General features: G+C 46.9%; 1 protein-coding gene across 1 annotated transcript in view; it reads left to right on the forward strand.

Annotated features, from left to right (window-relative positions):
- The window catches only part of COG4 (component of oligomeric golgi complex 4), a 32,669-nt gene extending 19,127 nt beyond the window's left edge, over positions 1-13,542 (forward strand). The window contains exons 13-19 of the mRNA XM_007940345.2: positions 4,471-4,533; positions 6,818-6,934; positions 7,460-7,552; positions 8,100-8,183; positions 8,410-8,511; positions 13,059-13,187; positions 13,408-13,542. Coding sequence (XP_007938536.1) covers positions 4,471-4,533; positions 6,818-6,934; positions 7,460-7,552; positions 8,100-8,183; positions 8,410-8,511; positions 13,059-13,187; positions 13,408-13,542 — 723 coding nt within the window. The remainder of the gene's footprint in view (positions 1-4,470; positions 4,534-6,817; positions 6,935-7,459; positions 7,553-8,099; positions 8,184-8,409; positions 8,512-13,058; positions 13,188-13,407) is intronic.
- Positions 13,543-14,876: the final 1,334 nt, after the last annotated feature.

The raw sequence follows: 14,876 nt of genomic DNA on the forward strand, positions 1-14,876 counted from the left end.
CATTTCTTACCCTAGAATCTACTTCCAAGCAGCTTGAGCCCGGACATGCGCTGTGAAGCTATTCAGGGCAGTAGTGATGATCAGGCTTGGTTCCATCTGCTGCTGAACTAACTAACATCTGTGCCAAGTCCCCAGACTTCTCTGAGGAGCGTCCCACATAACATGAGAGGCCAATCCCAGGGCTGCTTTTCTAGCACACTTTTTAGGCTGTCAGCTTCATCTGGAAGGGTGACCTTATTAAAGCCCTTTGCTCCCCAGACTGACAGATGTGATGAGGCAGTGAGTCTTACCAGTTCTATGACAGCTGGGGAAGGAGAAGCATAGAATGAAGAAAGATTTATACAAGGTAATAGCCAGTTTGAGATGAGTCAAAAGAACACTTAAGTGCCCCCCGCTTGAGACCAGGCCTCTCTGGTATGTGCCATCTCAGTCATGAATGGGAAGATGGCTGTCAGAGGGCTTTTCTGCTCTTTTCCCCCGCAGTAGCCAGGCTCTGCATCTCCTGGGGCTCAGAGCCTGAAGAAAGCATCCAGTAATGGAGCTCTCAACCAGTAGTCCATAGAAGGGGTCTCTAAATACCCTGGGGTTGGATGGAAAGATTTGTACGTGCATTTTCTGGGAGGGTCTTTAGTTTTTATCAGATTATTAAAGGGGTGTGGGACCTCAAAAGAATTAAGAACTGTTGCTTTGAGAGTCAGATACCCAACTGTGCTAATATCTCTCCTGTGCCTGCATGGGGAGCCCACGGTAACTGGTGACCAGACTGATCAGAAGGAATACTGCTTAGGCAGCCTCACTGTCTTCTGTCATTGGACATAAGCTTCCTGGGCAGGGATCTGTCGATCTGAGATATCTTGTTGTCATTAGGTGCCATTGAGTCAGCTCCGACTCACAGCAACCCTATGTAATGTGTGTGGTGTGACTGAGCCCATCATTATAGCCACCATGTCAGTCCATCTCGTTGAGGGCCTTCCCCTTCTTCTCTCACTCTCCACTTTACCAAACATGATATCCTTTTCCAGGGACTTGTCCCTTCTGACACGACCAAAGTAGATGAGGCGAAGTCTGGCTTGCCAAAAAAGAGTATGTGCTCCAAGAAACTGTTGCCTCTGAAATATGGTAGTTCCAGAGAACTCTGCCAAAGTGTCTGACAGCCAGCCTACCATGGTCATAAACAGACATAAATTTTTCATATTGCATACTATTTCATTTTTTTCACAGAACTTAGTCTATTTCCATACATTCATTGGCTCCTTGCTATCTGCCACACCAAAGCTAGACTCCCTTGGGTGGTCCCTTGTTGAAGGACTCCAGAATCCAGCCTGACCTGCCACTATGGTTTTACTTTTACCACCTGATTGCACAACCCTTAGTTGTCAGTAGGTGCCATTGCTGGCCTGAGTGCATCTGCTCATTCACTCTCTGCAAGGACCTCCCAGTCAGACAAGTTGATTGTTCAAAGGCCTAGAAGACAGGGCCAACAAGGAAGGTGATGTTAAACACTTGCTGACAGGTTTCCAGTTTTCTGACACCAAGTACTTAAAATGTCATCACTCCCAGCACAGGGCCTATTTCTTATGTCACCTTGACTCATTTGGCTGTGAAGATGAATTCCCCATTCTCCTGACACATCATTTGTTGTGAGCAGGGGAGAAGCTCAGTGTGTCCATTCTTACAGGGACGATCAGGAGAAGAGAAACTTTGAAAGCAACATTATTTGAGCCAAAATCCATTTTCCCCTCATGACAGATTACTCTGGATGCCCTTAACTGCCTTGGAGACATTTATTTTGTGGTTTTCATCCTTCAGCTGTCGTAAAACTACAGTTAGTTTCTCTAGCAACCTGGGATGTCAACAGCCTTGTGTTTTGCATGTCCTAAGCTTGCAATCACAGAAAGGTCTTAGCAGCACTGTCACCAGCATATTTGGGCACTTACAAGAAAAGCATTTTTGGGGAGATGAGGATTTCCTGATTTCAATCCCTGGAATTCTGGGATCCTTTTACTCTGAAATCCAGAAGCCCTTCCCTCCCTCTTGAAGACTGGCCTCTCTGCCTTACTCCTATCTTCCAGTTATACCACTGGCACACCAACTCAGATCATCTCAGTAGTTACCTAACTCCATACACAGCCTCTAGATTAGCATTCCCAAACCACAGCTGTGCTCATGTGGCATTCCTCTGTTTTGAAACAGTCCACTGCGTACACAGCTTAGGTACAACCAGACACCTCATGGGATCTGCTTCCTTGGGTTGGAGATTTAGGGTCATGGTTCCAGAGGACATCTTAGTTAATTGGCCTAATAATGAGTTCAGTGTTTCTATTCTACTTCCTAGTTTATTGCATAGTACCTGGAGTCTTAAAAGATTACATGTGGCCATCCAAGGCACCAAAATTCGTCTGTGTTCACCTGGAACGATAGAGGAAGAAAGGGACTGAGGAATGAGAGGAGGAATTGTGTCTCTAATTGCCTCCATGAACAGCTGTCTCCTCTGCCGTGAGACAAGAACTGGATGGGTGCCTTGCTACCCTTTTGACTTTTGATCAAAAATTTTTGGTGCCTTGCTACCCTTTTGAATTTTGATTAAAAATTCCATAGAAGAATCCAGATCAAAAGGGAAAAAATGCAGAACAGAATTTCAGGCATTCATGGGATCCAGAATTTCTAGAGCCATGGATGCTGGATGAACCCCAGAAACTATTGCCCTGAGATAATCTGTTTAAAGATTAAACTGAAAATATCCCCTGAAGTCTTCTTAAAACCAAACAATAATTTAGCTTAACTAGTAAAGAATGTTTCTGTCTGTATGGGGTCAAATTGAAAAAAGCAACTCAAAAGATTAGATAGGAACTTAGTAACATAAACCTGAGGTTATGTTAGTGGGGGAGGAAAAATTCAGAAAAGGAGAGTTATACCACTTGAAGAATATAATGAATGTCACTAGATTTTATATGTAGAAACTGTTGAATGGGTGTAGTTTGCTGTGTGTATTCTCAACAATGACAAATCTCAGTGCCACCCCATTACCCACAGGAGAAAGAGCTAACTTTTCAGCTTAGCACCCGATTCAGCCACCTCTGCAGCTCTGCCTCTTGGCACTTCCTGCACATGTCTATAAACTGACTCTGTTGGTCCCCAAATACCTTTTGGGGTTTTCTGGCACTCTACATTTGCTTTTATTACCCTTTATCCAAAACACATTTATTCTCTCATTCGTTAACAAATGAGGAACTTCTATATATCAGGAGCTGTTCTAGATTCTAGGCTGTGCCACCCAGTTTGGTAGCCATTAGCCACATGTAGCTGTTTACATTTAAATTAAAAATCTAGTTCCTCAGTTGCACTAGCCATGCTTTAAGTGTTCAAGAACATCTCCTCATCACAGAAAGTTCTAGTAGATGGTGCTGCCCTAGCAATATAGCAGTAAAGAAGACAGGCCAGGTCCCTGACCTCATAGAGCTCTCAGTCTAGTGGGGTAGACAGACGGCAAACAAGGTAATGCTAAGTAATACTAAGTGCGATTACAAAAATATCAGAGGACGATGAGCTAGAGAGGATGGTGGGGGTGAAGGAACAGACACACCCTCATCTCAGAATTATGTTCTCAGGCTTTCAAGTTCAGCTCAGTTACCAACTTTGCCATGGAGCCCTCCTTGAATGCTTCAAACTAAAATATTTTTTATTTTCTCCAAATGGTCATTAGCAATTTGTGCCTTAATTTTTTGTCATGTGCTGCTCTTATCCTGGTTTATTTTCCTTCCTGGCATTGCAATTACCTGAGATGATATAATGCATGTAGAGTATTATATATAATACTGTAATACTTGCTTATTGTCCGACTTCTCTTCTGATACATAAACTCTGTAGAGGAGTAGGTGTTGTCTGTTTTGTTAACTGCTTTAGCCCCAGTGCCTAAAATAATGCCTGGCACATAGGCACTCAGTAAATATTTGCTGACTTCTTATTGATTGACCTGGATAAGTCACTTCATTTTCCAAGGACTCACATTTCCTCCTGTAAAATAGACTTAATGCTTGTATTGTGGGTATCAGGAAGGGTCAGTGAGATGATGCACAGGGAAGTGGCTCATAGGTGCCGGCCTGCAGGAACCTTTTTGAACGAACATCAACTTTTGCATCACTGACCTGGGCTTAGAGGTTTGGAGCCCAGGGCTTATTATAGACCTGTGTGTGAGAGTCATTTGTGGTCCGTAGGTAACATGGAGCAAAAAGACCCAAAACTTGGGGCCACTACCTCAGAGGTCTAGAGTGGCAGGCATAGCAGAAAGGGGGAGTCTCGTTCACCATTCTGCCAACCCTAGATCTGAGCATCCTGCTGGATAACAATGGTATGTGTTTTTATTAGCCTGAGTAGGTACCTTTTCTCTGAGCCCGTCAGCAAGTCTGGCCCTGAAGTGGGCAGCAAGTACCAGTGAGCAGGAAGTCATGTTCTTCTGTCTTCATCTCCCAGGTGACACTGAACAATGTGGAGGTCTGCAGTGAAAACATCTCCACTCTGAAGAAGACGCTGGAGGTAAGAGGAAATAACCTATCCACTTCAGCAGCTGTAGCCTTCTCAATGCCTCATTTTGGGAGAGAGCCCTATACACTTACTTATCCTGGTAGGGACTATAGCAATCCCTGGCACGAGCTAGCTCTCCTTCAGACAGCTTGAGGTTATTGGCAGTGATGGACCGTGTGGGAAGAGCTGTGGCTCAAGAGTTTAAAGATGTGAATTCCAATTAGACCTTCCAGCAAATACTTGGACAAGTCCCTTAATTCTGTGAGCCTCGGTTCTCTTATCTACAAAATGAGATACTGATTTCTATACCTCACTTAAGGAGCTCTGGTAGCATAGTGCCTAAGGCACTTGATTGCTAAACAGAAGGCTGGTGGTTCAAGCCCACCAGCCACTCCTCGGAAGGAAGGTTGAGCAATCCTACTTCCGTAGTGACACTGCCTCAAAAACCCAAGGAGGGGTCGCTATGAGTCAGGGCTGACTCGACGGCAAATAACAACAACAACATACCTCACTTAAGGTTTGTTGGGAAAAATATACAGTTGAAAGCATTTTATAAAAGTTACAAAGTATAAGTTTAAGACATTAATGTCAGATGGGATTCATAAGCCCTGTACAAAGCTAGCTGCTGTTACTTCTTAAAGAAGGCAACACTCTATAGTGGAAATTGCTTGGGCTTTGAAATCAGAGACCCCTGGATTCAAATCTTCACTGGACCACTGACCAGCTGTGTGGTCTGAGGCATGGTCTGTAACTTCCCTGAGCCTCAGCTTCATCATTTATAAAACTGGGATAATTTCTGCCCTGTAGGGTGATTGTGAGAATTGAATGAAGTAATATGAACACTCGGTACGTGATAGGCATGCAGTGATAATTCCTGATAGTCATATTAGTAACCATTACTAATATTTATTACTTTAACAATTAAAAGTAACAGCATGTACTGGTCACAAAAGTAGCTCTGGTAGCACAGTGCTTAAGGCATCTGACTGCTAACCAGAAGGTTGGTGGTTCAAACCTACCAGACACTCTGCAGAAGCAAGACTGGGCAGTCTACTCCAGTAAAGATTTACTGCCTTAGAAACCCAATGGGGGTTGCTATGAGTCAGAATCAACTCGATGGCAGTACATTTAGGTTTTTTTGTCCCTTTATTTATTATTAGAAAATGCTGAGTCCAGCACTTCCCCACTCCCAAACGCTGCCTTTGGAGAAAGGAGGGAGGGTTGGGGTCCTGCATCCAGGCAGGCAGGGGCTTTACAGCAGAGGCACAGGGCTCAAGGCTGATGTGAAATGTTGGCTTTAGGACCAGACAGTCTGAGGAGAAGGCTGAGAGCCAGCCTACAAGGAAGAGAGGCCTAGTGGTTAGCAAGTTCCTGAGGAAGGCTCGAAGAGAGCAGATAGGCCCCAAGTGGGGCCTTGGAGTAGGTGAGGCTTCTCCTGCTGCAGTCAACACAGCACAGACTTTCTAAGCCAGCTGTGAGAAATGCGACCAGCTTCTGGCCACCCAGAGCATTGTGAGGTTTAAGCCGTTCCTCTGTGGCATTTTCTACCTAAGCCTGTAGTGTAATGATTAGAACAGGTGTCCCTGGACTTGAATCCCAGCTCCACAAGTTACCGCTGGGTGGCTTTGGGTAAGTTACAAACTTCTCTATGCCTCACTTTGCTCATCTGTACAATGGAGCACCTACTTCATAGGGTAGAAACTTTAATCAATCAAAGTAAACTGCTTAGAGCAAAGCCTGACACACAGTAAGCCTTCCTTCTGGTGACCGTCTCCCTTTGTCAGCTGACCGGAACACTGAAGAAGCAAAAGCCATGTCAGTAATAACTAGTATCTCCTTAGCATTTACTCTGTGCCAGCCAGTGGGCTAAGTACTCAGCGCATCATCTCATACAACTCTCACATCAGCCAAAGGAGCAGGAGTTTGTTCCCATTTTGTAGACTGGAACTTGAAGCTCAGGAATTTGGGATCATTTGTCCAAGGTCACTGAAGTCATCCATGGCTGAGCCAGGATTTGAACCTAGAACTATCTGACTTAAAATTTTCTGGTATTTGTGTTTCTTATTCACAGCCCTAACACTGGTGTCCCCATATTATAAGGGCGCGGGGGGGGGGGGGCAAACTGCTAGGACAGAATCCAGGTTTTCTGAAACCCCCTAGGGCTCTTACCGCAAAGAGGCCCTAAGCTGCTCCCAGAGAAGGCTGCAGGAGAAAGGGCTGGCTGAAGATTGGCCTCTTCTCCTCTCTCCTTACATTCCCATGTCCCGGGCTGCTTAACACTAACGTTCTCTCCTAGAGCGACTGCACCAAGCTCTTCAACCAGGGCATTGGTGGGGAGCAGGCCCAGGCCAAGTTTGACAGCTGCCTGTCCGACTTGGCTGCTGTATCCAGCAAATTCCGAGATCTCTTGCAGGTGAGCATACTGCTCTTGGAAAACTGTTCCTGGCTTATCATGGGCTCTATGGTGTACAAGGAAGTGGGAGAAGGGATTAGTAGCATGTGAGTCACTGAAGTACAACTCCCTTGAGACTAAAAGCAGTACGGTTCTCCCCATCTATCTGGTTGACAAGCCGGCGCTCTGATCCTCTGTGTCTTCACATGGCCCCCACGATGCCAAAGACACTTAGGTAGATGCTCAGGGGAAATGGAACCACGTGGTCCCTCAGACCCGATCCTTGGGCATAAGCTCTCCATAAGCTCTCTTTTGAGAGTTTACCAGGTGAACTTCAGGGCTTCCACTCTTGGCTTGGACCCGAGTCAGCAGAGCTGGAAAGCGACAGGTTGTTCCTGGGCTCTTTCATTAGCATTATTAGGCAGGGCCTACAGAAAAGCCCCAGAGCTGGAAAAATGCCCTGACAGTTGAGGAATGAATAAAGGAGGGAGGGAAGGGAGGGGAGGGGATATGCGCCTTCAGTGTCTCTGCCTTGTCCTTATGCAGGAAGGGCTGACAGAGCTAAACAGCACAGCAGTCAAGCCACAGGTGCAGCCCTGGATTAACACCTTTCTCTCCGTCTCCCACAACATCGAGGAGGTCAGCCTGGCCGGAGGCAGCCATCAAGCCCAGGATTACTCCACACTCCCCCACCCCTGAGCTGAGGGCAGTAGAGCTGTCTGAGCAGACCAGGCCTCCCTTGGCTTCCCAGGCCCACTTCCCTCACCCTTGGAAGGCCAGTTTCCTCCCCAGTTTGTTCCTGCGATCAGAAGGGCTCAATGGGAGGCGTCTAAAGGGAGTCCTCCTTGACCAGACTCGTGCTCCTTTACTGAGGCTGTTTTTGCCCCACTTATATGAGAGTTGTTTTTTTTTTTTCCTAGTCTAGTCATTTCATTCCTGTTGAACATGAAATGCCAGAAGTAATAAAATGCCACTGCTGCAGCCCAGGGCTGTTTGCTGCCTGAAAAGTGTGATGCAGGAGCAGCAGCAGTTTCTGCCAGCCTGGCTGACCAAGCTAGTTTTAGGTTAGATTTGGAGAAGCAACAGGGGTAAGAGGACAGCTTACGTTATTTTCCTAGAGGGATGGGGGTGAATGGTACTTCCTGGAGAGAGGTCCACAGTGACCCACCTTGTTTTCTGATGACAGGAAGAATTCAATGACTATGAAGCCAACGACCCTTGGGTCCAACAGTTCATCCTTAACCTGGAGCAGCAAATGGCGGAGTTCAAGGTGAGCGAGGGCTCTGGGGAGCAGCTTGTGGAATCATCCACCTCTGCACAAACCAGCACATGCAGCTTCTCACCTTCGTCCTTCTGGGAACCCTGATAGCTTTCCAGGCCCCAGCCTGCAGAAACAATCCCCAGCGGCCTCATGTAACTGTTCCCACCCGCAGAGTCCCCTGTAGAAGCAGAGGGCCAGAATAGGACTCCTGTTAATGTCTTGCCTCTGTGTGCAGGCCAGCCTATCCCCAGTCATCTATGACAGCCTGACTAGCCTCATGACCAGCCTGGTTGCAGTCGAGTTGGAGAAAGTGGTACTGAAATCCACCTTCAACCGGGTAAGGCTATGTTCTCCTGTAAGGAAGACACCTGCCACCCCAAGGTTTGCTCCCTGTCTTCCTGCTGCCCCCAGGCCTGCGTATCTGGCCCAGTCCTGCCCCGGCTTCTGAGTCACTGGAGTGACCGGATCTGCAGGGCACCTGGCGCTCGGCTGGCTGTGCAGCCCAGCTCTGTGGAGACTGGGGTGCAGTTCTGCTTGTTCACATGGCCAGTGTTAGGGACTCAATTGTGTCCCCAAAAGTTACGTGTTGTAAATCCTAACCTCTGTGTCTGTGGTTGGGAGCTCTGATGGCATAGTGCCAAGGCATCTGACTCAGAACCAGAAGGCTGGTGGTTGAAACTCACCAGCCACTCCTTGGAAGGAAGGTTGGGCAATCTACTTCCATAGTGATACCACCTATGGGAAACCTAAGGAGGGGTTGCTAGGAGTCTGACTGACTCCTATGCAGTGAGTGTGTCTGTGGTTACAATCCCATTTGGGAATGTGTTGTCTTTGTTACGTTAATGAAGCATTGTTAACATAAGGTGTGCTCTGAGTATATCTCCTCCAAGATATAAAAGCAAGCAAGCAGAGATGCGGGAGGAGAGGTGCCAAGCCACGTGAAGACTGGTCAGAGAGACAGGGACCTTCCTTCAGAGCTGACAAGAGACAAAGCCTTCCCCTAGAGCTGGCAACCTGAATTTGGGACTTGCAGCCTCCTAAACTGTGAGAAAATGAATTTGTTAAAGCCATTCACTTGTACCCATCTGTAATATTTCTGTTCCGGCAGCACTAGATAACTAAGAGTTTGGCACCAAGAGTGGACGCTGCCCTAACAGATCCTAAAACGTAGACACAGTTTTGGAATTGGGTAACAGGTAGAAGCTGGAAGAGTTTCAAGGTGCCTAATAGTAAAAGCCTAGATTGCCTTGGAGAGACTGTTGGTAGAACAGTCTATAGAGAAAGCCTGTCATCTTAGAGAATACATATGGCACTAGCAACAGAATGTTGGTAGAAATGTGGACGTTAAATGTGCTTCTGGTAAGGCTTTAAAAGAAAATGATGAACATGTGATTGGACGATGGAGGAAGGGTGCTGGTCTTTATGCAGTGACAAAGAATTTGTCTGAATTATGTTCAGATGTTTGGTGGAAGGTAGAACTTGTAAGTGATGGACTTGAATATCTGGCTGAGGAGATTTCTAAGCAAGATCTTAAGGGGCCACATGGTTTCTCCTTGCTGCTTATAGTAAAATATGAGAGGAAAGAGATTTAGAAATGAATTGTACAAAATGAAAACAGAACTTAAAAATCTGGAAAATTTTGTTGTACAAACAAAAGACATCTTAGAATGTGGCTACACAATCTTTTGTTTAAGAGATTAAGCTTGCGACTGATGGATCTAACCAGGTACCACAGCAGAAAACCCATCACCTTAGACTGAAGGGGATAGAGAAAGAACAAACAGAGAGAATGCTGTCTGCCTCTTGGAGTTCTAAGGCAGGAAACAGACTAAAGGAGCTATATCTGTTGTCCTCCAAGAAAATAAAAGGACAATCCCTGGAGAAGCTCAAAGATCAGCAGACCTGTTGAAAGGAGCATGCAAAGCTCCCTGTCTTAAGGTTGGGGCCACGGCCTTTGGGGTCCCAGAGGGACAGCCATGGCATTCTCAGTTTCAGAGTCAGATCTTGTTTCACCAACTCAATTCCAGAGTATGGGGCCTGCCGGGGCTAAGAGGGTAGAGTCACCTCCCAGATGGACTAGGAAAATGGGGTTACCCAAAGCCGAGGAAGGAGAGTTGCCATTCCAGTGCCCCTGGAAGCAAAGCTGAAGCCCACGGCTGAGGGCTCTCCACCCAGAATCCAGTGAGCGTAGCCAGTACCCAATCTGGAGGGCAGAGCCCTTGCCCAGATGGTCGCAAAGAACAGAGGAATATTTTTAAACCTTGAGCACTAATATGAATTATTTTGCTGGGTTTTGGACTTGCTTGGTATCCCTTCTTTTCCTCCAGTCTCTCCCATTTGTAATGAAAATGTACACCTTGCACTTTTTCCATTACTGTATTTTGAAAGCAAATAACCTGTATTCTAGGTTCTTGGATGAAGAGGAATTTTGCCCTGGGGTATAATATATCTAACTAGCCTCACACAAGGTGTGTATTAGGGTTGTATCTTTCAACATATTTACTCAATCTGGTGATCAATAAGTTGGCATTGAGGAAGAGAAAGACATAGAGAGGTACATGGGAGGTACAGACAACAAAGATGAACCTTTTTCCACATATAGTACTGCATTGTCAGTCAAGGCAAACATGGGTATAGAGGTGGACAGATGGGTGGACAGGCTGAACTAGTAGATATGTCTATGAAGCGGATAGTGTACCCAAGAACATGTATAGGGTTGGCAGACAACGGTTCTATAAGTTTATGTGTATGATCTAAATTCCCAGGTGTATAGTAGAGCTGACAAGAGGCAAGGTGGTAGTCACTGCTTGGTCACAGCCAGCTACCCAGAGGGACCGAGTAGTTGAACCTGTGGGCTCAGGACCATAGTTGCAGGGACATCAAGCTCAATTGTTATAACATAATACACAAAACACTGTTCCACCTCCTACTTTGGCAAGTAGTGACTGGGATCTTAAAAGCTTGCAAGCTGCCATCTAGATGCAACGATGGGTTTCTCCTCGTCCAGAGCAAAGAAGAATGAAGAAAACCAAAAATTCATGGATACAATCAGTCCTAGCGACTGGTACGCCATCCAATCTGCAGCCTATACAACTATGAGACCAGAAGAACTAGATGGTGCCTGGCTACTACTATCATCCACTTGGAAAGGGATCTATGTAGGAGATCCTGAATAGAGAGGGAGAACAATGTGGACAAAACTCAAAATCATTTGGAGGAAAAAAGCGGGGGCGGGAGGGACCAGGTTTGCTGGTCCGATAGAGCCTGGTGGAACCAGTAAGACTATGGCCCCTACCTGCCCATCAGGTCTGGAATTGAACCCACACACCTGTGGCTTCCAGCCAAGCAAAGGACAGGCATATGAGTTGAACATTTACCTGAGGTAGATACACTCCTTGGAGAAAACAATCATGGGAGAAAGAAGGGCTGCTTATGCACCAGGAGACAGCTCAGGGGGCAGGACTGCATGGAGGGATGGACACAGGGATCGGGAGGAAGTGGGAGGGGAGCTGTTGCATTGTGGTAAATTGTGGTCAATGTCATGAGACAAAGTGTATGTGAACTGCTGTATGGAAAGTGAATTTGCTCTTTAAATCTTCACTCAAATCACACACACACAAAAAAAACATATTTACTCAATCTGTATGCTGAGCAAATAACCCAAGAAACTGAACTATATGAAGAAGAATGTGGCATCAGGATTGGAAGAAGTCTCATTAACAACCTGCGATATGCAGGTGACACATCTGGTTTGCTGATAGTGAAGACAACTTGAAGCACTTACTAATGAAGATCAAAGATTACAGCCTTCAGTATGGATTACACTTCAACAGAAGAGAACAATAATCCTCACAGCTAGACCAATAAATAAGCAACATCACGATAAATGGAGAAAAGATTGAAGTTGTAAGGGATTTCATTTTACTTGGATCCACAATCAACAACTATGGAAACAACAGTCAAGAAATCAAATAATGTATGCACTGGAAGTCTGCTGCATGAGACCTCTAAAGTGCTAAAGACAAAGATGTCACTTTGAAGACTAAGTAGTGCCTGACCCAAGTCATGGTATTTTCAGTAGCATCATACTTTGGTCATGTTGTCAGAAGGGGCCAGTCCCTGGATAAAGATACCATGCTTGGTAAAGTGGAGGGTCAGTGAAGGAGAAGACCCTCAGTGAGCTGGATGGACACAGTGGCTGCAGTGATGGGCTCAAGCACAGGAACAATGTGGGGATGGGCAGGACTAGGCAGTGTTTTACTCTGTTGTACATTGGGTCGCTGTGAGTCAGAACTGTCTTGATGGCACCTAGTAACAACTGTCTTGCCCATATTTGATTTAGATGATTCAGAAGATGAGATTTTGGACTTGGAGTTGATTTAAGACTTCTAAGGATGATGTAGTAGAGTCAAGGTGTTTTGCATGTGGAAAGTACGTGAATTTTGGGAGGCCAAAGGGCGGAATGTTATGGATTGAATTGTGTTCCCAAAAATATGTGTTGTACATCCTAACCTCTGTTTGTGTTTACAATCCCATTTGAGAATGGTTGTCTTTGTTATGTTAATGAAGGAGGGTTAGTGTCAGGTGTGTTTTGCGTCATTCTCATACAAGATATAAAAAAAGCAGATTAGGACAAGTAAGCAAGCAGAGATGGGGAAGAGAGACGCCAAGCCACATGAAGACTGTTGGGAGCAGTTCAAAGAGACAGACAAGGACCTTCCTCCAGAGCCAGCACCCTTCTAGCCTTCCCTAAACTGAGAGAAAATAAATCTGTCTGTTAAAGCCAGTCATTTGTACCCACTTGTAGTATTTCCCTTGTAGCAGCACTTGCTAATAACTAAGACAGTCAGGCCTTGAAAGAGTGACAGCTGTGTTCTCCTGCAGCTGGGCGGTTTGCAGTTTGACAAGGAGCTGAGGTCACTCATTGCCTACCTTACCACAGTGACCACCTGGACCATCCGAGACAAGTTTGCCCGGCTCTCCCAGATGGCCACAATCCTCAATCTGGAGCGGGTATGTGGGGCAAGCTCCATAGTGCAGCTCCCTCCACCTGGGCAGGGGAAGCAGACCAGGTAGAGAGGCAGGGGCAGCATTTGGGTCCCTTCCACTCCCTCCAAACTCTGCTGGCAGCCCAGCCCTGGAGGGCACCTTCCTCCTGGGCACCCCCGCTCTGCCCCTCATGAAACTTCCTTCAGGCTAGCCCCCTTCTTACTATCCTGTGTCTTTCCCACAGGTAACTGAGATTCTGGACTACTGGGGTGCCAACTCCGGCCCACTAACATGGCGCCTCACCCCTGCTGAAGTCCGCCAGGTGCTAGCTCTGCGCATAGACTTCCGTAGTGAGGACATCAAGAGACTGCGCCTCTAGCCACCCGGGTGAGCCCACCTGGGCCAAATGCTTCAGGGCCCAGTCTCTCAGCAGACACATCCATGGGCTGAGCAAGGCTATCTGGCCTGGCAGAGCTCTGACAGCCCAGACCATCCACAACATGGAAACAGGCCTGGGCTCACTCTGTTCTTCTGCCCTAGACCTAGCTGGACGCTGCTATAGGGACAGCCAGTCCCCTGCAAGAGAGGCAGGTCCTCCTAGGCTCCTCATTAGGTGGAAAAGCTTCAGCAGGCAGCATGAGGACCAGGCCAGCTTTCTGAATGAGCAGCATTCCCTCACCCTCAGACACTGCGGCACCAGACACCTCCTACCTACCTCTAGAGGGCTTGGATGCATATGGGGACCTAAGAAATGAGGTTTGACTTGTAATGTTTATGTTCATCCTGAATAAAGACGCTCCTTTGAGAGATTCCAGTGTGCTGTTTCCAGGGAAGCCGGGGTGATACAGGACAGGACAAGTTGACACTTGTATGGAAACACGAAGGCAAAAGCTCAAAACACCTGCCACCTCTCATACCCAGAGACGTGTGTGACTACCTCCAGGGACCCCCATGAATCAGAAGCCCTCACCACCACCCTTGGCTCCTCAGCAACATCCCAGAGGCAGTTTCCTACATGTCAGGGGGAAGTGAGAACTGCTCCCAGGAAGATCAGAAAACACAATCTTGAAGGGCAGGGTGAATTTATTCCAAGAATTTCAAAGTCCTAAGAACCAACTGCCCATAGGCACTAGGTGACATGGCATAGTCCACAGTGTCACTAGCTAAGCCCTGGGTTGGCAGTGGCCTTGTAAAAGATTACTGGCTCACTGCCATAGACCTGGATCTAGACCCCCAACTCATTCCCATCAAAAGTGAAAGTTGAGGTCTTAATAGCCGTTATGTCCCCCAGCTTGAGCAGGGGGTGAGATGATGACGTGGACCCACGGGGATAGAGAGGAAGAAGCTAAGGCCCAGAGCTGGGAGGAGGAACATCTGAAGTCAGATGCTCGAGGAGAGAGAGCAGCTGCGGATGGACCACTGAGGCTCCCAGGCAAAAGGCATGTCAGGGAGGACCTGGGCCACCTCCCTTATTGGTGACTGATGCTTGCTCTAGGTTTTGAAAGGAGCTGTATCTCAAAAGTATATGCAGAGCCTTCAGGCAGATCCCCATTCTCAGCCGGAGGACACCAATCCTTCCTGCCTTCCATCTCTCCCAACCTGAGCAAAAAGAATTCTGCGGCTATGCTGTGGCCTTGCAAACTGCACCAAGTCTGCCTGGGGGGGGGTGGTGAGCATGAAGTCTGTACTCAAGCAGAAGCCTGAACTCAAGGC

Source organism: Orycteropus afer, unplaced genomic scaffold (assembly GCF_000298275.1).
Source record: "Orycteropus afer afer isolate SDZICR_OR568_19922 unplaced genomic scaffold, OryAfe1.0 scaffold00067, whole genome shotgun sequence".
Classification (NCBI taxonomy): Eukaryota; Metazoa; Chordata; class Mammalia; order Tubulidentata; family Orycteropodidae; genus Orycteropus; species Orycteropus afer.